Source organism: Carya illinoinensis, chromosome 10 (genome assembly GCF_018687715.1).
Source record: "Carya illinoinensis cultivar Pawnee chromosome 10, C.illinoinensisPawnee_v1, whole genome shotgun sequence".
In the NCBI taxonomy this organism is placed as follows: domain Eukaryota; kingdom Viridiplantae; phylum Streptophyta; class Magnoliopsida; order Fagales; family Juglandaceae; genus Carya; species Carya illinoinensis.
The window spans coordinates 6,059,709-6,084,843 of NC_056761.1; the positions used below are offsets into that span (position 1 = coordinate 6,059,709).

The 25,135-nt window shown below is 39.7% G+C and overlaps 3 protein-coding genes across 3 annotated transcripts; all 3 read right to left on the reverse strand.

Annotated features, from left to right (window-relative positions):
- Positions 1 to 6,014: 6,014 nt before the first annotated feature.
- On the reverse strand, positions 6,015 to 7,214 carry LOC122278350 (uncharacterized mitochondrial protein AtMg00810-like). Its single transcript, XM_043088547.1, has 3 exons — positions 7,064 to 7,214; positions 6,875 to 6,982; positions 6,015 to 6,760 (listed from the first exon to the last, which is right to left on the reverse strand). Exons 1-3 carry the CDS (start codon positions 7,212 to 7,214, stop codon positions 6,015 to 6,017), a joined length of 1,005 nt encoding a protein of 334 aa, XP_042944481.1.
- Positions 7,215 to 8,532: 1,318 nt separating this feature from the next.
- On the reverse strand, positions 8,533 to 9,867 carry LOC122278351. Its single transcript, XM_043088548.1, has 2 exons — positions 8,889 to 9,867; positions 8,533 to 8,567 (listed from the first exon to the last, which is right to left on the reverse strand). The coding sequence occupies exons 1-2, from the start codon at positions 9,865 to 9,867 to the stop codon at positions 8,533 to 8,535; spliced, it is 1,014 nt and encodes a 337-aa protein (XP_042944482.1).
- Positions 9,868 to 10,119: 252 nt separating this feature from the next.
- On the reverse strand, positions 10,120 to 13,187 carry LOC122278352 (glutamate receptor 2.9-like; the record flags this gene model as incomplete). The annotated part of the gene is made up of 4 exons (XM_043088549.1): positions 10,120 to 10,659; positions 10,961 to 11,358; positions 11,450 to 11,756; positions 11,853 to 13,187. Coding segments are annotated over 4 exons (2,580 nt in total), but the record flags the coding sequence as incomplete, so codon positions are not given.
- Between the last annotated feature and the right edge of the window lie 11,948 nt (positions 13,188 to 25,135).

Consider the following 25,135-nt stretch of genomic DNA (forward strand, 5'->3'; position numbering starts at 1 on the left):
TAGGCAAGTTTGATGCAAAATCTGATGAAGGTATCTTTCTCGGGTATTCTACTAATAGTAAAGCTTATAGAGTATTCAATAAAAAGACTTTGACTATACAAGAATCTATGCATGTAGTATTTGATGAATCTAATTCTCCACTCTCCAAGAAATCTATTGATGAAGAAACAGGAGGTATAAATAACACGGAAAATCTCAATCTCAACAAAGAGAAAACGATAGAGGAAGTTCAACATGGAGCCATCAGGAAAGATCATCAAAATTTAATACAAGATGCAACCAAACAGTGCAAATTTGTGAAAGATCATCCAGTGGAACAAATTTTGGGAGAACCTTCACAAGGTGTAAGTACTCGATCATCTCTTAGAAATATTTGCAATCATACTGCTTTTCTATCTCAAATTGAACCCAAAAATATTGATGACGCACTTCTTGATGAATCTTGGATTCTAGCTATGCAAGAAGAGTTAAATCAATTTGAAAGAAATGATGTTTGGATACTTGTTCCTAGACCCAAAAATCATATTATTATTTGAACAAAATGGGTTTTTAGAAATAAGAAAGATGAGTCCGGAGTCATAACTAGAAATAAGGCTCGACTTGTAACCCAAGGTTTTAATCAAGAAGAAGGAATCGATTATGATGAGACATATGCACCAGTCGCAAGATTAGAAGCTATTCGAATGCTACTTGCATATGCTTGTTATAAAGATTTCAAATTTTTTCAAATGGATGTTAAAAGTGCCTTCTTAAATGGTTTTATAAATGAAGAGGTATATGTTGAGTAACTTCCAGGTTTTGAAAATCATATTTCCCCAAATCATGTTTTCAAACTCACAAAAGCACTATATGGACTTAAACAAGCTCCTAGAGCTTGGTACGAAAGATTTAGTGGTTTCTTGATTGAAAAAGGTTTTTCAAGAGGAAAAATCGACACAACTCTTTTCATTAAATATGAAAATGATGATATTCTTTTGATTCAGATTTATGTTGATGATATAATATTCGGTGCTACTAATGAAAATATGTGTCAAGTTTTTGCTAAGACTATGCAGGAAGAATTTGAGATGAGCATGATGGGAGAACTTACATTCTTTCTTGGATTGCAAATTAAGCAAGCAAAAAGTCGGACATTCATCAATCAATCAAAATATATTAAGGAATTACTGAAGAAGTTTGGGATGGAAAATGCTAAGGAAATTGGAACACCAATGAGCCAATCAACTAAACTTGATAAAGATGAATCCGGTAAGCCAGTTGACTCGAAAATATATTGAGGTATGATTGGTAGCTTATTATATTTAACAGCCAGTAGACCAGATATTATGTTTAGTGTGTGCTTATGTGCACGCTTTCAATCATCTCCAAAAGAATCACATTTAATTGCAGTTAAGCGCATTCTTAGATATCTTAGTGGTACAATTAACCTAGGGTTATGGTACACTAAGCACACATCTTTCGATCTAATCAGCTACACAGATGCAAATTATGCTGGCTGTAAAATAGATCGAAAAAGCACTAGTGGAGCATGCCATTTCTTAGGTCATGCATTAGTTTCCTGGTTTAGTAAAAAACAAAATTCTGTTGCACTATCTACTGCTGAGGCAGAATATGTTGCTGCGGGTAGTTGTTGTGCTCAAGTTCTCTACATGTAGCAACAACTTGAAAATTTTAAACTCAAGTATAATCACATTCCAATCAAATGTGATAATACAAGTGCTATAAATCTTTCAAAGAACCCAATACAACATTCTAGAACTAAGCATATTGAAATAAGGTATCATTTTCTTCGAGATCATGTGCAGAAAGGCGATATAATATTAGAGTTCACAAACACACACGATCAGTTAGCAGATATTTTCACAAAACCTTTACCAGAAGATAGATTATGTATGATCAGAAGAGAAATAGGTATGATGCATGTTATGAATATCTCTTAAAAGATAGACCAAAGTCAATAAAAATAGAGATAGATTTTTTAAATACTTTTACATAAACTTGAGATTCTTAGCCTCATGTTTGAGACGCTCATTCTCTTCATACAATATCATGTCATTCTTATCCATGGGAACCGGCAACCAGAATGAAGAATCTAATAAAGATTTCAACTATTTATTCTTCTGCCGAATGATTCATTCCCTTGTGTGAGACTCTTGAACAATTCGTTGAAGTACAACAATTTGTTCTTTGAGCTTTTCAACTTCATGATTTTTGGCTTGTAGCCGCTGAGAAAAAGCAACAATAGAGGAAGAGTAGCGAGTCCCAAGACTCACCAAGTCATAAATAGCATCAGAATCTGACTTATTAGTCAAATTATTATTTTCTTGCTGCAACATGGCACCAATGGCAGCTGCAGAAAGGACAGGAGGTTGAGATGCAGAATGCCTCATGGATGGATCTAGAGAAATGTTAGAAGAATGAGCCATTGAGAAAAGAATAGAAGGCTTAAAACGAGAATGCTGAAGGAATGCAGATAAGTTATAGAGATGAGATGAAAACTTGATGCAAATTAGATGAATTTCAGGACTGATTTTATAGAGATAGCATAAAGAATAAGACAAATTATTGTCTCTTCAAATCTTATTTAGTCAAAAGAAATACAAGATATTCTGGACACACATTGTCAAAAGTTTTCTTACTGAGCCAGTGAGATTAACAGTAGATTGTCCATATTTTTCTAGTAAACGATGAACCTCTGCTGTTATCTACCGATGTTGACCTTGTATCTGAACCCTTTCTCGTTCCAGCTCCTTTATTCGTGGTTGCAGATCATGAGCATACCAATCTGTAAATTTTTTCAACTCTTGGTTTTCTTGCTTTAGCCTTTTATTCTCACTATCCTTATTAGCAAGTTTCTGTCGTAACTCAGATATTTGCATGTTAAGATGATCAATCTCACTCACCCTCGCCATTAACCTTTGAGACATGATCGTAACAGAGGCAGCTTATTGACTACTGAGCATTCTTGATTCTGCAATAATCTCAGAATCAGCCTTACTAGAAAAACGGTTCACTGCTCCTATCATGGTATTGACGGCCTCAGGAGAGAAGATTGATGATTGATGCGTCAAGGGTTCCTGATTCAAGTCTGGAACATTAGTGGAAGAGAATTGCTTAGCCATTCTATCGTTGTGGAAAAACAAAACTCAGGTCAAGAAGCGATTATTTTTTTGACATCCGATAGATGAAAATGATAATTTTTTTTATAGAAACTCGGAGCCTTCAATCCCGTTTGTCAACAACATCAGACGATTGTTTAAATCTTCAGCCGTATTAAATTCATAGAGTTAGGCCTCGAGGCTTTGCAGCACTTGTTGGGTCACGGACGGCTCCATTTTTCAACTATCTATAGTGTCTACTAACGCACCGTTTTCTTCAGTCTATTTACTTGTTGCGGATCCTTTTTAATGATGCCAAGAGGGGGAGAAGTATTAGACTAGAACATTAACATTGTTTGAATTGCTAAACTTATTATATATGCTTGAAATTATATTTATACTTTTGCTTGAAAAACTAACGCACATTCTCAGGGGGAGCTTAAGTATTAATATAGGTTTCAAGTTCTATCAAGTATTTGTCATCATCAAAAAGGGAGAGATTGTTGAACCCAAGGTTTCAAGTTTCATGTGATTATAAATCTACACATGGATTTTGATGATAACAAATGGATTCAAAGAATAAAGGGGTTTCAAGCTCAAGTTGTCCACACAATGGAATCAAGCACATCAAAGAACCAAGCATGAGCAAGAAGGAAACAAGTTCACATTAAAGTCATAGAGTAATATTGTAAATCTCTTAAAATTCGAAATTAGGATTAATGCTCAAAATTAATATTTTATCATAAAGCATTAAAATACATTTTCCACATGTGCATGAATATTTTTGAAAATTAAATTTAAAAATTTTGAAAGATGATTAATTGTCATCTTTTGCATGTGCATGCTTTGATTAAAGGGTTGAACTTTGAAAATATTAAAGATGATTGATTGTCATCTTTCATATGTGCATGTTTTATTTGAATATTTTCAAAAGTGATTGATGCTTTTTTAGACTTATACAAAAGGTAGATGATTTTATTTGAAAAATTTGAAAAGTAAAGTGTGCTCATTTTGTCATATACAAAAAGTAAAATATTAGGTTTGAATTTTTTGAAAAGGAAAGTGTGCTCATTTTGTCATATGCCAAAAGTAAAAGATTAGGTTTGATTTATTTTGAAAAAGTGAATGATGTTGTCTTTGACAATTGAAAAAGAAGAACCTTTTATTTGAATTTTTTGAAAAAGTGAATGATGTTGTCTTTGACATGTGAATCTTTTTAAATTTGAATATGAAGTCTCATATGCTTATAAATAGATCATTTGAGAGCTTCACATTTACAACACCAAGAGCATACAACATTCATTCAAAGCTTTCATTCTCTCTTCTCTAAGCATTGAGCCTTAATCCTTGTTCATTTTGAGAGATATAGTTTGCGCTGTATTGTTCTTATTTCACTCATTGAGGAGTGTTTTCTGATAACCTACCCACTATCAGCTCTTGTATCAGAAAAATGGTGTGTATAACCCTTGTGTGTGTAGAAAGTATTCTACACGGAGAATAGTTGAATCACCACGTGTAAGGTGATTGCAAGTGTAGAGGGTGTTCTACACGGATCCTTTGTAGCGGTGTTGTTCAAAGGTGTAATAGGTTTCTATCTCCACCTGAAGGAGGTTGAATAGTGAATTTGGGAATCCTCAAGGGGTAGCTTGAGGCGAGGACGTAGGCAGTGGGGCCGAACCTCGTTAACATACTGAGTTTGTTTCTCTCTTACCCTTACTCTTTATATTTATTGTTATTTCATATTTTGTTTATATTTTATATTATATATTTGATTTATAATTGTTATTTTTTTTTAATACAACTCAATTCACCCCCTCTCTTGTGTTAGTCATCTGGGCAACATTATGTATTGTGTTATTGGAAGCATGGTAGTGATTATATCTACGACACTTTTATTTTTTTATTTTTCGGGAGAGGAGAATCTAAGACCTTATGTTCTATTTTCTTATTACAAAAGATGATAAAGTAAATTACCTGAGGTGCATTTACAGAAAACTTTTTATCGAGTGTCTGTGTACTCTCGGAAATGGTAGGGATGTTGATCCTGAACATCCGGTGCTATTAAGAAAAAATTAATAGTTGAACTGTGATGCAAGAAGTTATTTTCATAATTAAATGATTTTAGATATGGATAATGATAATTTTCAGTGCAAATCAAATTAAGGTAAGCTCTTTCTCATAATCATTTTCAGATTTTAGCCAAAGAATGGAAAGTCACCAGTCTACAGAAGAATGTATTAGCACAAAATATTTAGAAACGGACTGTCTGAAATCGATACTGACATTTTGTTAATTCATATGTGACATCAACGTATATGGCCTGAGATGATAAAGGTTTAGGGATGAAGAATAGTTCAATCTCTGTGCTTAAACGATCAGGAGTTCATGGCCTTCAGGTGAGGTTTGACGGTGTTAAGACAGAAGAAGTAGATAGAATTGAGCTACATGAAAATGTTTATTTCTTATCAAACTATACAAATAAATAGGCGTACAATAGGTTATGTAAGGAGAGTTTATACAAAAGGAAAGTAAACTAATGTGATGGAGACCTAAAATTAAGCTAATTACAGAAATTGTGCAAGTCTTGATATGGTAAGAAAACTGTCAATGGATAGCTGTCAATACTCCCCCTCAAGTTGGCGCATGGAGATCCGTAATGCCCAACTTGCGCGAGAAATGATGAAAAAGGTCATGTCCCAAAGCTTTGGTGAAGATATCCGCAAGTTGTTCATGTGAAGAAGTGTGAACAGCTTTGAGGAGCCCTGAGCGAATTTTGTCACGAATGATATGGCAATCAATCTCAATGTGTTTGGTGCGCTCATGAAACACAGGATTATGAGCAATATGCAAAGCAGACTGATTGTCACAATGGAGAGTAAAAGGCTCGGGATGAGGAACACCAAGATCAGTGAGAAGTTATTTTAACCAGGTGAGTTCACAGGTGGTGACGGCCATAGCACGATACTCAGCTTCAGCAGAAGAACGAGAAACTGTACTTTGTTTCTTGGTGCGCCATGAGAGTGGACTGGTGCCCAACTGAATAAAATAGCCGGTGGTGGAACGACGGGTGGTGGGGCAGCTGGCCCAATCAAAATCGGTATAAGCTGAAACATGAGTACTGTTGGATGAAGGAAAGAAGATGCCTTGACCCGGACAGCCTTTGATGTAGCGGAGAACTCTAATAGCAGCGGTCATGTGGGGAACTTGAGGAGCGTGCATAAACTGACTGAGTGTGTTGACTGCATAAACAATGTCGGGTCGAGTGATGGTCAGATAGATAAGGCGACCAACAAGACGACGATAAAGGCCAGGATCAGGGAGGAGGTCGCCATCTTGAGCAGTAAGCTTCAAATGTTGCTCCATAGGAAAGAGAGCAGTCCGTGCACCAAGTTGGCCACTGTCAGAGAGAATGTCGAGGGCATATTTGCGTTGATTAAGGAAGATGCCTGTGGAAGACCGTGCAACTTCGAGTCCAAGAAAGTACTTCAGAGAACCGAGATCCTTTGTTTTGAAGTGAGTGGAGAGGATTCTTTTGAAAATCTCAATCTGAGAAAGGTCGTTACCAGCAACTAGGATGTCATCAACATAAACAAGGACAAGAACAATGCTGGTAGAGGTGGTGAGGGTAAATAAAGAATGATCTGCCTGAGACGAGTGAAAACCTGCATCAAGAAGCACTGAGGTTAGTTTAAAAAACCAGTTGCGGGAAGCTTGTTTGAGGCCATAGAGGGATTTGCGGAGGCGACAAACGCGGGTCTCCCCCTTAGGACAATAACCGGGAGGTGGAGTCATGTAGACTTCTTCATCAAGATCACCGTGCAAGAAGGCATTGTTGACGTCGAGCTGATGAATAATCCAATTCTTAGTAGCGGCAACGGCCAAGAAGCAGCGGACCGTGGTCATTTTGGCGACCAGAGCAAAAGTCTCATGATAGTCAAGGCCTTCAACCTGAGTGTATCATTTGGCAACGAGCCGAGCTTTGTAGCGCTCGATAGATCCGTCGGCTTGGAGTTTGGTTTTGAAAACCCATTTGCACCCAATGGGTTTCTTACCAGGAGGGAGGGGCTCAAGAGTCCAGGTGGAATTAGCTTCTAAAGCACGAAGTTCAGCAGTCATTGCCTCACGCTAGTGAGAGTGGCGAGTAGCAGCAGTGTAACAAGAGGGTTCAGGACAAGATGTAAGAGCATTCAAATAAGTAATATGTGAAGGAGAAAAACGGGAATATGAAAGAAAAGCGGACAAAGGATGAGCAGTACCTGAAGCCGGTGAAGCAGGTGTAGATGTCGGGGGCTCTGTATGTAAGGTGGGACAAACATAGTCGTGAAGATAGGCAGGTCGAGTAATAGTGCGACGAGGGCGAGGAGCGGGAGGAGATGGACTAGGTGAGGGCGTGGGGTTAGATGAATCAGGAGAGAGGGGAGAAACAGCAGAGTCAGGAGGATTAGGAGAAATAGGGTCAGGGACGGGAAGAGGGATGATGGAGGTGGGAGGAGGTAGAGTGGCAGGAAGATCTTGGAAAGGGAATGTGTGTTCGTGAAAAGTGACATCACGAGAGTAGAAGATGGACTGGGTCTGGAGATTGTAGAGCTTATAGGCTTTATGGGTGCTCGGGTAGCCAAGGAAGACGCATTTAGTGGAACGGGGGGAAAATTTGTCGCGGTGAGCGCGAAGTGTTTGTGCATAACAAAGGCAACCAAAGACACGAAGATGGTCATAATTAGGAGTTTTATTGAACAGAAGTTCAAAAGGGGATTTATTTTGGAGAGTGCGGCTAGGGGTGCGATTAATGAGGTAGGTTGCGGTGAGCACACAATCACCCCAAAAAGTGAGAGGTAAGTGTGCTTGAAAACGAAGACTGCGAGCAACATTTAGAAGGTGCCGGTGTTTACGCTCCGCAACGCCATTTTGTTGGGGAGTCTCAACACAGGTACGTTCATGAATGATGCCGTGTGTGTGTAGGTAGGTTTGAAAATGATGGGAAAGAAATTCTTGTCCATTATCAGTTCGAATAATTTTGACTGTGGTATTAAATTGATTACGGACAAGGGCGAAGAAGTGCGTTAAATGGGTGTAAGCCTCAGATTTAAAACGCATAAGATAAACCCATGTCGTGCGAGAAAAATCATCAACAATTGTGAGAAAATAATGGGCGCCACATAAGGATGTCGTGTGATAACCACCCCAAATATCACAAAAAATGCGATTAAAACGAGAATCACTTTTATTGGCATAATTTGAAAAAGGTAATCTAGTATGTTTAGAACGAGCACAAACATCACATTCAGAAACATCACATGGAGAATTAAAAAGACTGGGAATGATAAAACTGGAGGGATGACCTAGACGTTGATGCCATAAGGTCTTATTAGCAGTGGTTTGAGCAGCAAAAATGATGGAAGTGTCCGGGCGATACACATAGAGCCCATTGCATAGATCACCCGCTCCAATCGGCTTCATCGATTGAGAGTCCTGAATTAAACAAGAATTAGAAGAAAAATTAATAAGACAAGAGTTATGGAGGGTAATTTGGGAAACTGAAAGTAAATTAAAGGATAGAAGGGGAACAAAAAAAAACATTATGTAAAGTGAGAGAAGGAGAAAGGCGGCAAGAGCCGAAGCCTTCGGCTGGGATTTCTTGCCCGGATGGAAGCCGAATGTGGTGAGGAGTGAGAAGTGGTTGCAGATCGGTGAGGGCATTCCGCTGGTGACAGATGTGGTGGCTCGCACCACTGTCTATGATCCAGTGAAGATGCCGATTAAAGGTAAAATCGGATGAGGAGAAAGTATTACCAGCAAAAGTTGCAGGGGATGGGTCGGCCGGGACAGGCGATGGGGCTAGGAGCTTGAGGAGCTTCTGATATAGCTCCGGAGGAAGAGAAACAAGGTTGGCCGACGCAGAAGGAGGGAGAGAGACCGAGTTGGCAGCCGACGGAGGTGGCCCTAAAAGGGACGGCCTGGGTTTGGTGATCCGAGGTTCTCGGCCTGGGGGGTACCCGATGAGGGTCCAGCAACGGTCACGGGTGTGACCGTCTTTGCCACATGCGGTGCACTTCAGAGGAGGACGGGGTCGACTGGTGGTGCGGGTGGCCATGACCATGGTCTCGGACGACATTGGTTGGAGGTTGAGAAGCCTCTGTTGTTCTTCCTGAAACAAGATTGAAAAAACTTTATCGATAGATGGAAGTGGGTCCATTGCCAGAATCTGAGTGCGAAGAGGAGCAAAGGTATCGTTGAGCCCAAGGAGGAATTGAAAAACATGTTCATCATCAGCTTGCCGTTGCATGTCTTTGAGGTCAGTGGCGGTTTGGAGATGACTAAGTTCATCCCATAATTGTTTGATTTGGTTGAAATAGTCATGGACAGAGGTTGTGTTTTGATGCAGGGAGGAAAGGGCTCGTTTGAGGTGGTAAATGTGGGCATTGTTTCCATGACAGAAACGGGAAGAGAGGTCGAGCCAGACAGCGCGGGGATCGGTATGATATTCAAGGGAATTGGCAAGGGAAGGGCTGATGGAGTTGAGGAGCCAGGTAAGGACCATATCCTTTGTTTGATTCCACTGAGTATATTCGGGTTTGGTAGGTTCAGGGGGTATGAGGGTGCCATCGATAAAACCAAGTTTATTTTTGGCATTAAGGGCTCGGGTGATGGCTTTTTGCCATTTGGGGTAGTTGTCGCCGGTGAGAAGACCATTGACAAGAAGTAGACTAGGAGAATCGGAGGGATGGAGAAGATAAGAGGAGGGAATGGCTAGAGTGTTGTTCTCGGCCATGGCTGGATCTTTTTGTTAGGCTGATACCATGTTAAGACAGAAGAAGTAGATAGAATTGAGCTACATGAAAATGTTTATTTCATATCAAACTATACAAATAAATAGGCGTACAATAGGTTATGTAAGGAGAGTTTATACAAAAGGAAAGTAAACTAATGTGATGGAGACCTAAAATTAAGCTAATTACAGAAATTGTGCAAGTCTTGATATGGTAAGAAAACTGTCAATGGATAGCTGTCAATAGACGGTGCACTATGTATCAGGAGTGCACATGAATTCCTGCCTCGAAGAGCATTCATTCACGTCCGATGCGCCTTCTTCTGCACTCGATGTGCCTGCCAGAGTAGGAGCTCTTCCTAGATTCTTGGTATGAAATATTCTTATTAGTTCTACAGCCTTCTTCCAGGCGCTCTCATCTGTGCCTGTCGGAGTCGCATCTCTTCCTCTAATAAGGATATGAAAGTACCTTACGAGTCTAACCACCTTCTTCCAAACGCTCTCACCACCTGGAGTAACGTTTCCTTCGTAAGCATCTTGACGTCGCCGATGACTTACAGACAAACGAATTAGGGATAGCAGAAGACAAATGGTAGATGTGGTAAACGATATTAGATAAAGAACCAAAAAGCTCTGGAGTCTCAAGCTATTAGGTTTGCTGGAAGTTAAGTCGGTTGAACACTCTTGTGATGGAGTCAGCCATTTATCTCCTAGTGACTTCAAGTCCCCACTCTCCGACAGCTTTAAAATGGCTTCAGAAAAATCCTTGGCAATCGGCGACCCTTTCTGGAAGGCCTGAGTTGGGGAGGAAGAGGAGGAGAAGAAGAAGAAGAAGAAGAAGAAGAAGAAGAATTGTTAGGTTTTCTCATAGAGGATGAAACAGATGCCAACTTTCTAAAGACAATTAAGATGAAAAAGCAAACAGTATCGGGAGTAGTACTTTAAACCTTAATTGGCTTCTGGGCAAGTATACTTAAAAATCACAGGTGCATACATTTGAAACATGAAGAAGCATTTTAATTAGGGTGGTGGACTCAAAAGTCAAAAGGCTTGTAAAATTGACAAAGGTTTTAGTGTAATGTTCGAGTTTACTCACAAAGGCCAATCCACCGTATCTGTTGATAGGCATGGTACCAGTGTATCCCTTGCAGTGCTTGTTGAGGAAAACTTTCTCATACGGGATTTCGAGGAAAGCCGCAGCTATATTGTTTCCTTGGAGTTCCTCATGGTACATGTATTCATTGGTGAGGTTCACGATATTCTCTGAACTGAAGTCAAGCACATTCTCCACGTATTTCCTTACAAACGAATTGCCACTGCAACCAACTTTCATGTTGTGTTTCTTCAACCACTCAATGTCTGTAACAGTTGGTTGTAGCTGTTGCACAGTGAGCATTGAAGACAGGCTAGCAGTGTAGCTCGAGGTTAGGATCAAGACGACAAAGAGCCAAACTACAATAATCATGCGTGTGGAGTTGTTGTGGATTTTTTCCCCTGCAACATGAAACCATGTAATTTGAGTCTTCAGCGCTTAAGTAAAGCAATAATAGAATAGCGTTGGATTTGTACTGAAATTGATACTCACTATGAGCAAAGAACAGAGTGGAGACTGTAAACCAAAAAGCAGTGCTAATCTGACTCGTCCATGGGCCACTAAATTCTGGGTTGGATTGGCGCTCCAGGAACCAAACAACGAGCATTGTGTAAATCAACATGGCACCAGTGACAACCCACAATTCCCAGGTGAAAGGCACCGTAAACATCAACGCTGACCATTTAGGTTTTTCTGGAACCAACATTACCAAACCCGACTCAGCATATGGAAGAGTAAAATCCACGTACTGCAGTCGCTCGGCTAGTATGGTGAAGTCGCCAATTACAGCATCGTAAGTCTGTTATTGTATTTAGATACCCACGTACATAACAATGACAAAGTAATAATCAGAACAAAAAATGGAGGTTATAATATTACTACCAAAAGTTGTTACCTTATTGTGGACACTATAAATTAGATCATTGTAGCTGCCATTGTGTGCTTCAAATTCGAAAGGAAGATGATACCCTAAAAGGTCTCGCACCCTAAGGAAAACTTGGATGCAGAAACCATCATATTTGTTGGGATTTGGTTTCTCCCCATACGTAACCTTCACAAATTTATCAAACGTTGCTCTGCCAGGGACTGCAATTTTCAGTGGCTTTGCATCAGTAGGCATTTCCCAACCTGTTGGAATTCGATTCAAGTTTCCTGGCCAAAATACTGGACCGGACAAGGTGTTGGCCGGATTAGAAACATTACCTCGTCCATTTTTCTCTTCTCCTTTTTCTATAGAAGGGCTCAATGAGAAGCCAAACTCTGGTGTCCAGAAGTCTATTTCGTTGTATCTCTTCCCAATCACATTTACAATCCTCAGTGTAGAACTGTCTAAGAGCTGGCCTCCTTCAAAATGTATTTTTCCACTTAAACCAGAGAAATTGCTTAATAACATATTGTCTAACAATATCTTTGGACTACTGGTGTAAGTGGTCATTCTCTCTATCGCTTGTGTAACAACTCTAAGGCTATCATATGCTCGCAGAGCATAAATTCCAGGGTCGGAGTTATCTTCCTCTGGATATTCAGCTCTGAATATTTTCCGAAAATGGGCATAAAAATCTTCATACTCAGAATTGCCAATCCCAGAATAGTAAGTCTTGATTCCTATTACGCCTTCCATAGATGAAATAACGGAGTTGTTGACCGAGTCCAGTAGACTTGTAATGCGGTCTGAGATTATCCAAGCTGAGTCTCTCCCGACGAGTCCCATCTGCTTAGCTTCTCTGAACAAATAAGTTGCCATCTCTAATGAAGAATGAAGGACGACAAAGACACGAGCTTGTGTTTTCAGTAGCTTAATTAGCTCTTCTAGAACAACCCTTTCCGGATCAGGCACAGAAGAAAATGGTGGGAGAACCAAACGGTACTCAATCTCCGAGCCAACATTTTGTAGAGCCTCGGAAAGAAGTGCTAACATGCCGGCGTTACTGCCATATCCATCATCTTCGTAAATCGCTATGACCCTTTTCCAATTGTACGCATGAACAATATCTGCGATGCATTGTATCTGCTCAGAACCATTTTTGGCCATTTGTATCAAGAAAGGCCAAAGAAGTGGCATTCGAGGCGGGTTAATGGCTGGTGCTGCGAACGAAATGACTGGAACACGAGCTTGCCTTCCAACATCGGCTACTAGAGCTGCTTCCGGCCATGCATGCATGCCTATAATCACTTTTACCTTTCGGTCTCTAATCATCTCTTCTGCTGCAACCAAAATTTTTTTGGTGCATTTAAATTAATATATTTCGATAATGAAAGCTAAGGTATATGTTCTTAATTATTATCAATATATTTCACTCGTGGTACTACTCTCTGTACAATTAAGCAAAATGTTATACAGTACTACTCTCTTAGTCTAAACTCGTCTCATGATTTTTTTTGATGTGACAAAATCTATCAATATATTTCACATGAACACAACGAAACGAGAGTGAGATAAAGGTGTTTTCCACCATGATGGTTCGTTCAGGCTATACCTAGCTAGAGTATCTCTCCTTGGTCGCCACCCCTTCAAGCCTCCATCCATCCCACGGCCAAAGAGACCCTTTTCGCGAAACCCACCCTCCCCGTCGACTCCCCTTCAAGCCTCCATCCATCCCACGGCCAAACCAAGACCACTGAAGCCTTTTGAGAGAACTGCTACTCTCAGATCGGCGACGGACGGGCTCGGCCGCTATCTAAGGGGAAGGCGAAGGATCGAAGGGGGAGGCAAGATCGAAGGGGGGGGGGGGGGGGCGGAGCTGGTTTGGTGTAGATCGGCGATACGGAGTCACTGAGCTCGGCTTTGAGTTCAGATCGACCTTCGTTAGATCTTCGTTTTCTGTCTGCCACTCTCAGGTCGGCGACGGACGAGCTCGGCCGCTATCTAAGGGGAGGGCGAAGAATCGAGGGGGGTGGCAGCGGATCGAAGGGAGGGGTAGAGCTGTTGGTGTAGATCGGCGATACGGAGTCACTGAGCTCGGCTTTGAGCTCACCGTGACCTTCGTTAGATCGTATGCCAGTTTCTCTTACTCTTCTCAGATCGGGGAGCTCGGACGGGAAGGCGGAGGATTGAAGGGAGGGGCAGGGGATCGAAGGGGGAGGCAGAGCTTTCAGTTTGTTGGGGGCGGTGGGGGGTACCTGATTCTTTCGGACTGGCCGGTGGTACGGGATAAGGGGGAAGTTTCCCTTCCTCGGCACTTTGGCCGGAGTCAGTGGTTCAGTTTTGAACCAGGGCGGCGCGTATGGCTGCCGCTGGGGGTCCTGGGCCAACAGCGAATGCTGGACGGCAGAGAAATTTTGCAGATATGGTGGCACAATCCCCTCAGCCATTACCGGAGGTCGAAATTCCATTTCGTCCGGCCAAGGTTGTTGATGGAGAAATTTGTGTGTTTTTTTCCAAAGAAGAAATTGAGAGGTCTGCTGTACCTTTCAAATATTCCATGGTTTTGAAGTTTCTCAAGCAAAGGCCATCACTAGATGTCATCCGTGCCTTCATTCGGAATAGATGGGGCTTAGAGTTTCAACCTGTGATTTCGGCTATGAGAAGAGCTAGAAACGTGTTCATTCGGTTCTCAAATGAACCAGATTTTGTCAAGGCTTTTTCGAGGGAAGCAACGGACGTTAATGGAGCTCCTTACCGAGGCTTCCACTGGCACCCAGAATTTGATGAGGAGGCCGAACCATCCCTTGTCCCGGTGTGGGTTTTCCTTCCAGGTTTGCCTCCTAACTTTTACCATGAATCTATGTTGAAAAATATTACTTCTCCTCTTGGGCGTTTTCTACGCCGTGACAATGCCACAAGATGCGCCACCAAGACAGACGGAGCGAGGGTTTGTTTGGAGATGGATGCTGCTGTAGAACCAATCCGAGGAATCTGGATTGGCACGCCCAATCATTGCTCCAGATTGTATGTGAAGATAGAGTGTGAAACACTCCCTGCTTATTGCTCAAATTGTAGAGTCCAAGGCCACAATTTTCAGAAGTGTAAACGGAAAGAGGGGGCCAGGAACATTGGAGTTAAAAAGGGAAAAGAAAGGGAGGAAAATAAAAAAATTAGTCAGCCTCAGAATTTAATAAATGAAGAAAAAGAAGGTAAAGAAACAGAGTTCTTACCGCAGATGAAATGGGTTGAAATTGGAGGTGCTGGCCTGAGTGGTTTAAAGAGGAATAATACCGTGAGGTTACAAAGGGAAGCAGGAAATTGTATGATGGAAATGGATGTGGAAAAACCAATTATACAGGCGGAAGACGTAGAGGCCGAAACAGGGGCTAACGAATTAGTGGTGTGGTCGGAAATGGGGGAAGCAGCTTACGGGGAAAATGGTGAAAATAATGAACCAGTTATCATTGACTTGTCGAATTGTCGAACGGAAATGGGGGAGGTAGCCAACCTGAAAAATGGAGAGAATAACTACCCAGTAATTACTGAATTGCTGAACTGCCGAAATACTGAATCAAGGAATGCTGAGCCAACCCAAGAGACAGAAACTGAAATTCCGAGAATGGGGACCAACTCGGCTACAGGGAAGAAACCAATAACAGAAAAGCCTTTGACGGAAAGAGAAGAGATACAAGATCATGCTAACGGGGAGGTAAATACAGTGGAACTGTGGTCGTATGAAAGGGAACAGGAAGTAGTGATGAGAAACACTGAAAATCAAGTAACGAAAGCTCAAGGCAATTCTTGTGAAATTCCGGAACTCTCACCGATAGGGGAACAGACTGCAAATTTGCTCATTCGATTAAATGGGGATGCCATTGTGGGTAGTGATGAAATAAGTGTGGAAATGGTGCCGGAAACCAGGCCAGAGGAAATGTTTGTTCAAGAGTCGCAAGATACCAGACAAGGGGACCTATATAATCTCGGAAACATGCAAGGCGGTAGGGCCGAAGAAAGTTACTCGGAACCAGAAAATGAAATTGCGGAACACCTGAGTAAAAATAAACAATACCCATCGGACAGTGATGAAACAAAAGAGAAAAATCAAGGAAAGGGTAGGAAAAAACTCAGAAGCTCAACTCGGGTTCCTCGCAAGCCCGTATGCCTGAATCTATGAATTGTAGCCCATTATATTGGAATATCTGGGGACTCAAAACATCTCGGATAAGATTGGGTAAGTTGGTTAGAAAGTTGAAATTAAATTTAATTATGCTTGCTGAACCTTTTGCAGATGAGAATAGTTTGGATATGTTGAAAAATACACTGAAGTTTGAACACAGTTTCTCCAATCAGTGTGCTGGTGGGAAACTTTGGGTGCTTTGGGGAGGTGGCTTACATATCACAGTCACTAATTTCAGCTCCCAACACATCACCATTTCTTTGGTTATAAATTCTCAACATTATGTCATATCAGTAGTTTATGCCAGATGTAGTTATTTGGAAAGGCGAGAACTCTGGAGGTCGTTACATTTGGATGCCGTGCAAGATATTCCTTGGCTATGCCTTGGAGATTTCAACATTACTCGCAGGGAGGAGGAGAGAAGAGGTGGGAGACCTCGTTTGAGGATTGCTATGGATGATTTTAATGAGTTTATTGATACTTGTGGACTCATGGAAATGAAGTCAGTAGGAAGTAAATTCTCTTGGTGTAATGGTCAGAGGGGTCTCTCTAGAAGTTGGTCGAAGATTGATAGATGTATGATGAACTCACTGGCTGTCACCTCTTTACCAGATGCTTTTTGCAGGTACTTGGCTCGCACGACTTCGGACCACGCCCCAATGTCGTTTGTCCTAAAATCCCTTCATACTCGGTATGGCCCCACCCCCTTTAAGTTCCAACAAATGTGGGCCTCTCATGAGAACTTCATAGATGTGGTAAAGAATGCGTGGAACGAGCCAATTTTGCCCAGGGGTATTTTCAGTTTGACTACCAAATTGAAGAAAATGAAAGGGATCTTAAAGGAGTGGAACAGGCGGGTTTTCGGGCACACTGAAACCAACATACAGAATCTAGAGAAGCGGATCGAGGATTTAGAAAACCAACTACAGATTGGTTTTTCGGAATCTGTAGAATTAGAATTGGTAGTTGCTAGAGAAAATCTTGATACATGGCTTCAGAGAGAAGAGATTAGACTAAACCAATAGGCAAAGATTAACTGGACAGAAAAAGGGGAGGCATCGGCACAATTCTTCAGGACCTATGTTTCACGATCCAAGCCTGTAGTTCAAGAGATGCGATGTCGGGATGGTTCACATTTGACCACCCCGGAATCCATTCATTCAGGTGCGGTGGACTTCTTTAGCACATTCCTACAAGTGAGACCTCATAGAGATCTTCCAGATTTGTCGACCTATGTTCAGATAACTATTCTAGAAGAGGAGAATGATAGCCTCCTGAAGCTTCCTTCGATCCAAGAGGTAAAAGAGGCTATGTTTTCCATCCCTGTGGACAGTAGTCCTGGCCCTGATGGGTTTGGATCAGGATTCTATAGAGTATGTTGGGATGTGGTTGAAGCTGATGTGGTGGCAGCAGTCAGAGACATGTATAGTGGGGTCCCAATGCCAAGATTCTACTCAGCTTCGTATATCGCTCTCATTCCGAAAATGCAACAACCCACAGGTTTTGATAAGTTTCGACCCATAAGTTTGTGCTCGGTCATATACAAGGTATTTGCAAAAATTCTTGTGCGATGGATGTCCCCTATTCTAAGCAGAATTATATCTCCTGAGCAAGGGGCTTTCTTGCCAGGGAGAAGCATCTTTGAAAACATCACTTTGGCCCAAGAAATGATCCATATGATAAACAGAAAGGTCCGTGGGGGAAATGTTCTCATCAAAGTCGACATAGCCAAAGCGTACGATAGTCTTGACTGGGATTTCTTATTACATGTTATGACATCTTTTGGTTTCTCAACCCGGTTCTGCGAATTAATCAGACAATGCATTTCGACTCCATGGTTCTCAGTGGTCATGAATGGGTCGGCTAAAGGTTTCTTCCCCAGTGGTCGTGGATTGCGCCAAGGTGACCCTTTGTCTCCTTACTTGTTCATACTAGTTCAGGAAACCTTGTCTCGCTTGATAAAACATAATTTTGAGATGGAGAAAATTGCACCTTACTCCCACCCTCGGGGCACACCTCTGATCTCCCATTTATTTTATGCTGATGATATAGTGGTCTTTGCAAACGGGGGTAGAGCTTCCCTGCAAGCCATCTCTGACGTATTTGCCTTGTATGAAAGCTGGTCGGGTCAAGTGGTTAGTAAGGAGAAGTCTTCCATTTTTTTCCCCAAGTATGTCAACTCGGTCCGAAAAAGAAATATCCTTCAGTTGACCTCCTTCTCGGAAGGCCAATTTCCGGTTAAATACCTGGGTGTCCCTCTATTTAGTGGAAGGTTAAAGGTGTCTTATTTTGAGGATTTAATGAACCGTATCCGTGATCGTCTAGAGGGTTGGCAAAATAGGCTACTATTAGCAGGTGCTCGTCTCCTTTTACTACGCCATGTGGTATTAAGCATCCCGGTCCATCTACTCTCAGTGTTACATACTCCCAAGAAAGTGGTATCTTCGCTAAACAGGATTATGAGTAATTTCTTCTGGGGTATCTTAAATGGGAAACAGAAACGTAAGTGGGTAGCCTGGCAAAAGGTTTGTATGCCGACCAAGGAAGGGGGACTGGGTTTAAGAAAATTTGAAGAAGTTCAGTCTTCACTATTTATGAAGCTTGCTTGGAATCTGTTATCCAGTGATTCTCTATGGGCAAATTTTTTCAGGAAGAAATACTGTAAAGGAGAGCATGTGACATTAGTTGATAACACTAAAGGATCACCTCTTTGGAAGTGTATTATGACCATGGTTCCGAATATCCTTAATAATGCTTGGTGGCGGATCAAGGAAGGACAGGTTTCCTTTTGGCGGGATCCTTGGTTAAAGACTGGCCCTTTGGTAAAGTCTTGCGAGATGACTGCACAATCGTCTTTAAGGGTAAGGGAGTGCAGAATACAGAATGGCTGGGATGTGAATTTGCTAATAAATCTGGTGGGGGAAACAAAAGCAGAAGAAATTCTAAATAGCCTAGGGGCACACAAAGAAGGCACTGATGTGCTAGTTTGGAAACCGGCTTTGAATGGGGTCTTTTCATCTAAGTCGGCTTGGGAGTGTATTCGGGTTCACGCGCCAAAATCGGAATGGGCAAACTGGATATGGCATCCCACCCTTCCCAAGAAGTATTCGATTACAATCTGGAAAGCTTTGAATCATAGCCTTAGTGTGGATGTTCGCATTCGACACCTGGGAATTCCCCTAGCTTCCAGATGCGAGTGTTGTGAGCATAGGTGTATAGAAGATCAAGACCATGTCCTTGCTACAGGGAAGGTTGCTTCAGACATATGGAGACGCGCTTCTATACTTATGGGCATGCCGTATGATCATAGGAGACCGTGGAAGGCAAATATGGAACTGTGGTTTCGCAAAGCATCACTTTCAACCCAAAAAGGTACGCTTCTAGGCATTGTTCCCGTTATTATAACCTGGTCTCTTTGGGTTTGGAGATGTAAAGCTCGTATGGAAGGGAAGATGCAAAATGGAGATCGATTGTGGGGGACCATAAAAGCTGCTTTAGCTTGGGTTGGTTTAAGATTACGCACTAGCAAAAGGTTTAGTGATGGGGATGACAAAGTTTTACATAACCTTGGTATCCCGATGAAGGTGGGACATAGTCCATCACCTTGTTTGGTGAAATGGAACAAGCCAAGTGTGGGGTGGGCTAAACTTAATGTGGATGGGAGCTCCTTGGGCAATCCGGGTCAGATGGGCGCTGGTGGCATAATTCGTGATGATAAGGGTCGTATGATGTGGGCCTACGCAAAAGAGATGGAGGTTGGGACTAATAATGAAGCCGAACTACAAGCGTTGTATTATGGGCTAAAATATTGTAAGGATTTAGCACTTGAGAAAATAGAGATTGAAGTGGACTCTTTGTTAGTTGCAAATTGGTTGAGAGGAGGGAGATGTAGCATATGGTACCTTGAAGACTACTGGGAAGAAATACAGGACATTCTAAAAACATTGGTTTTTAAGGTGATGCATGTCTTTAGAGAAGGTAATGCAGGGGCAGATTTTCTGGCCCGCTTGGCTTCGGAAAAGAAATCTGGAACTTGGACTAATTTCAACGATGTCCCTCACATACTAAAAGGAATATTAAAAGTGGACAAAATGGGTCTGTATGCCCTCAGAAAGTAAAACACGGATCTTATTTTGGCTTTCTTTGTTTGTTTGGTTTTGGCTTTTGCTTAGTATATCTTTTTTTACACTTGGGTTTTGGGTGCTTCTTGTAGCCCCCCAAGTGTTTGCTTTGTTCTACGGTTTTCCTCTGCCATACGTGAGGGTTTTTTGTATAAAATTGGGACGGGGTCACTCTTGGACATGTGGCCCATCCTCTTTATAAAAAAAAAAAAAAAAAAAAAAAAAAAAAAAAAAAAAAAAAAAAAAAAAAAGAGAGAGAGAGATAAAACTAGCATAGCATATAACATAACTTGCAGTATGTACGTTAATCGTGCTTACTCAAACACCTCGTCTAAAAAAAGCACTGAAGTAGTAGATATAACATACCAGCAGAATGCCGGAAATGAAGAGACACTTGGTGAGACTTTGAATTGGTGTTGTAGTTTTGAACTGCAATTTCCATGGCCGTTTTCTCTTCTTTTCCAATACGGGTATTAACGTCAATGATTATACCCATACTCATCAATGTTTTGTTGTTGGCTTCAGCTCCATTAATGGAGGCACAGAGAAGACAACATATCACGAGTACTACCGGGAAGAAGAAGAAAGGCCAGGGTCTGGGAACCGGGCTTACTATTACGAGTGGGAAAGGCATTTGCCATTCTTGCTGTTGGGCGTCGAGAGTCGCAACTGTTTGCGTTTGAATTATTGGTACATGAGACATTCTCTTTGAATATAGCAGATGATCATTAGAAAGATCATGCATCTCATATATAAGTTGATATACAGACGCATTTTCGACAGAGAATGCAGCTTCAGAAAACACGCTGTTTCGAGGAATTTTCAGGGAGTGCGGAATCATTCAATAATAGATTAATATCTCAGATTCTCGTAGACTTTTTTGAAGTCTGACTTACTTAAACCATTTCATAATCTCTTCATTATATTATATATTGCTGATATAAGAAATATCTTCATCAATACATCATGTCATTGGAAAATACTCAATATTATTCAAATATCTCTGTTTAATTGGTATATATATATATATATATGCATGCAACTGATAATAAAATATTTTTATATTTTTTCAATGACAGGAAATTAGACTATATACCATCATGCATTATTAATAAATAAATAGGTTTTTATTTTAAAATCGGGTCTTATATTAATTAACCTTACCATCTTTTTGATGGCAAATTGATAAAAAAAAAAAAAAAAAAAAGAAGATTCGTGCATTTTCTAAATCAATTTAATTTAAAAATTTCATTGCAATAATTGTACATGATGATGACAGTACTGATCATCAAGCTGAGAATTATATATGCGACTGATCTGGTCTCCACTACTTCATCTTTAAAAGCTAAAGTTCGGCGAAAATGCAGAAGAAAAATACATATTATTGTTGAGTAGTTAATTAAATTTTCTAGATTCCAATTAATCTACAAATATCAAATTATTGAACCTTAGTCGGTCAAAGTCTTTTCGATCGATCAAGATCATCAAATTAATATTACTATATATCTTAATAGATCTCCAAGTACTATTACACACCGCGTTCATTGACTTATATATATAATATGTAGTACTAGTACTGACTTGCTGGGATAGATATACTTTCTATATATACTATTAACTGTTAGCGTAAGTTTTACATTTTACATCCTAAAATAATATTATTAGAATCGACACTTTCATATTCAAACTACTATAAATGTGTCATATCAAAGTTTAAATTTTTAAAAGCTAGAAAGCATAGTATATATACAAATATATTTCATAAAAATAAAACTGATATATTTTAATGTGCTATGTCATTATAAAATTATTTTTATTTTAAAGTAAATTTAACTATTAAATAAAATTACGTCAATTTATAAATTTATTTTTATAACTTTAGCATGAAATCAAGGTTTAAAGTTGGAACCCGTTCGGTTGACAATGATAGATACGTGGCTTGCAATGCAAACCTTTAGGGACGTCGATATATTAATGGTAACGAAGTAAGACTGATTCAAGTCTTATTACAAGCTTGATCAGTAGCGTACTTTGTCCTTGCGGCTTCACAGTTCACACGCAAACGGTCAGAACTTAGATTCATACAGGATCGAGATCGATGCAGAAGCAGTCAGATCCCTTATATTCAACAAAGTTTGTAGCTCTTATGTTCCGTTCGTTAAAATATTTAATAAGACTTGAACCCGTCTTGGTAAACCATAATTCAAAATTCAAAACATGTTGTCTTGAATCTCCAGACCTGCAAAAATTTGAAACATCATCAATATTTTTATTGTTGATAATTACTACATACGCAAGTAGATTATATAAAATTATATTAACAAACTGACGTGATTTTATGAGATTTGTTAAATTTATTTTATTATAAAAGTAAATTTATAATCTGACGTATTACATTAAGTCACGTCAGTTTGAATTGGTTTACTTTTGTACAATCATTTTGTTACTAAAATATTTTCTTTATCTGATATTAGGTCTCATTTGTTTACACAGATAAGATTAGATGAGATAAAATAAAAGTTGAAAGTTGAATAAAATATTGTTAGAATATAATTTTTTAATAATATTTTTATTTTAAAATTTAAAAAAGTTGAATTATTTATTATATGAATGTTTGAAAAATTTGTAATAATTATATAAAATGAGATGATTTATAAAAACACGAGTCTTTCTAAAGTTGAGTGCTTAGGAGATTCTACACAAACGGAGTCATATATATACGGAATTTGAAGTAATGAAATATTCATTTGCAACCAAAACACATCATAAGGGTCCTGTTAGGGCCATTGAGAGTAGCATTGAGGATTCCTACCAAGGAGTGCAGAGTGTACTTTTTTATTTTTATATTTAAGTATTTTCTAAATTCTTTTAAAAATTTTAAAAAAATCATAAACTCATTTAAAAATATTTCCTTAACAATTAAGTAAAAAAGGCATAAAAAAATAAAATAGAATATGAATCGGTAACATTTTTCGTGCTGCATCCTCGGTGAATGCAACATTCTCCAACATCATAAATACACTGATAATTAAGTCCTTGAGAGTTTAGAGGATGATATATATATATATATATATTGCATTTTTATGTGTTTTCAATTATAGTAATAATGAGATACAAATCTACAAACAATAACGTGACAAAGTAATTAAACCCATTTAAAAAAGAAAAGTCAAATACCTGACTTGGACTTTAATATTGTAACGACACCAAGTCAAGTAACACAAACGTACAACTGTTAGATTTTGTTGGGAACATGTACGATAAAATTAATGCACAATCATGGAATTAAATTATAATAGCTGACTTCGTTTGCTATGAATGCTATTGGTGATCATAGTAATTAGGAATCCAAGTTAATGAGGCTGATAATTTGAACCTGCAGACATGATCATCAATCTTGAGGGGAGAATTCTCATTAAAAGCTAAATTATAAGAATGAAAAGAAAAAGGGGGAAGGAATGTAGCAAATAAATCGAGATACTTTTGGAAACTACTCGGCCCTGTTGTGGTGATCCTTATAATTTAAAATCTATGAGCGTGCAACGACAACAAAAATACTTTTTAGTGATGGTTTAGAAATTATTCCGAAAAAATTAGTTGGAGTCGGACTCTATATATCACTACAAAAAAGACTTTTTACGTTATTTAAATTAAATGTGAAAAATATAAAATAGTTATGAAAAAAATTATAATCATTATGTATTTTTTACATCTAATTTAAGTGAGGTAAAAAATTATTTTTCTTGTAGGGATATTGGCTCCAACTTCCTAACTCAAACTTCGATATTTATATGTAATATATTTACATAAACGCTTTTGAGCGGTCCGGCTGGTTTTCCTAGAAAAGCAGCCCTCCTATTATCAGTTGCCACGTTAGACATCACACAAAATAGAGAGTAGATGCACCCACACACAATCACGTCACACCTCACCCACGGACCACCATTCCTCCATCAATTTGCGATTCTGCACTATCATTCTCCTCGTCTCTACCCCAGATTGATGCCTCAATCCCTGATACCACCGTCAATGCCTCAAATCAACTCAAATCAACATTCTATGAAGTTGGATTTTTACAAAAGCAAATCAAATCACAAATCCAAACATGCAAACCAATTTGAATCACCTTTTGTTTTGAACAAAAAATCAGAGCATCAAACCGATGACGATTGTGAACCATTCCATTGAAAAATCTTCGAATCCCTAGTTCATCCCATTTACAAAATGTTCTTGGAAGCCGACATAGATACATCCCAAAAAAAATAACTACGAAGTTAGGGTTTCTCAAGCTGAAAATTACCTCTCAAAACTTTTCCAACTACTCATCTTGTCTACCAGGGCAGAGTCGAGACTGAGGGGAAACCCTTTGACTCAGCCATAGCAACCCCAAGGGAACTCTTTCCCTCTTTTCATCTTCGTCAATTATCATCAACCCCGTCTCTTTGCACTACTACCCAAGACCAAGATGTTGCCTACCTCCAGTTGCTGCACACAGACAATATGAAGAAAAATCGAAGTAAGCAAACTCCGACGTTTTGAAGAAAATATTTTCTGCAATCTCAGTTTTTTTATACTAAAAAAAAAAAATAGTCACCAATTACCCTTTTACATGTAGAAATACAAAATAAATTACTGGAAGAAAAAAAATAGGTGGAAAGAAAGTAGAAAGACGAAAAGAAACTCAGATGGGCAACAACATGGAGTTGAAGCTCAAGAAGGGGAAGATCACTTCTGGGTCGTCTTCTTCAACATCTTGGACTTTTGGTGACCCTAAATTTTAGAGGAAGAAGAGGGTGTTTCGTGCGAGAAGGGAGGGAGAGTGAATAGTTGAGAGATTGTGTATAGTGCGGTCACACAGAAAGTTGGGTGTGCAGTGTACGTGGCAATCTATTATTGGGGGGCTGTTTTTTTGGGGTTATAAGCCCAACTGGTCTTAAGGTTTTCTCATATATTTAATATTGTAATATAAGTGATAGGCAGTGGAGTGACGTAATGGTTAAGACACTGTTTTGCAA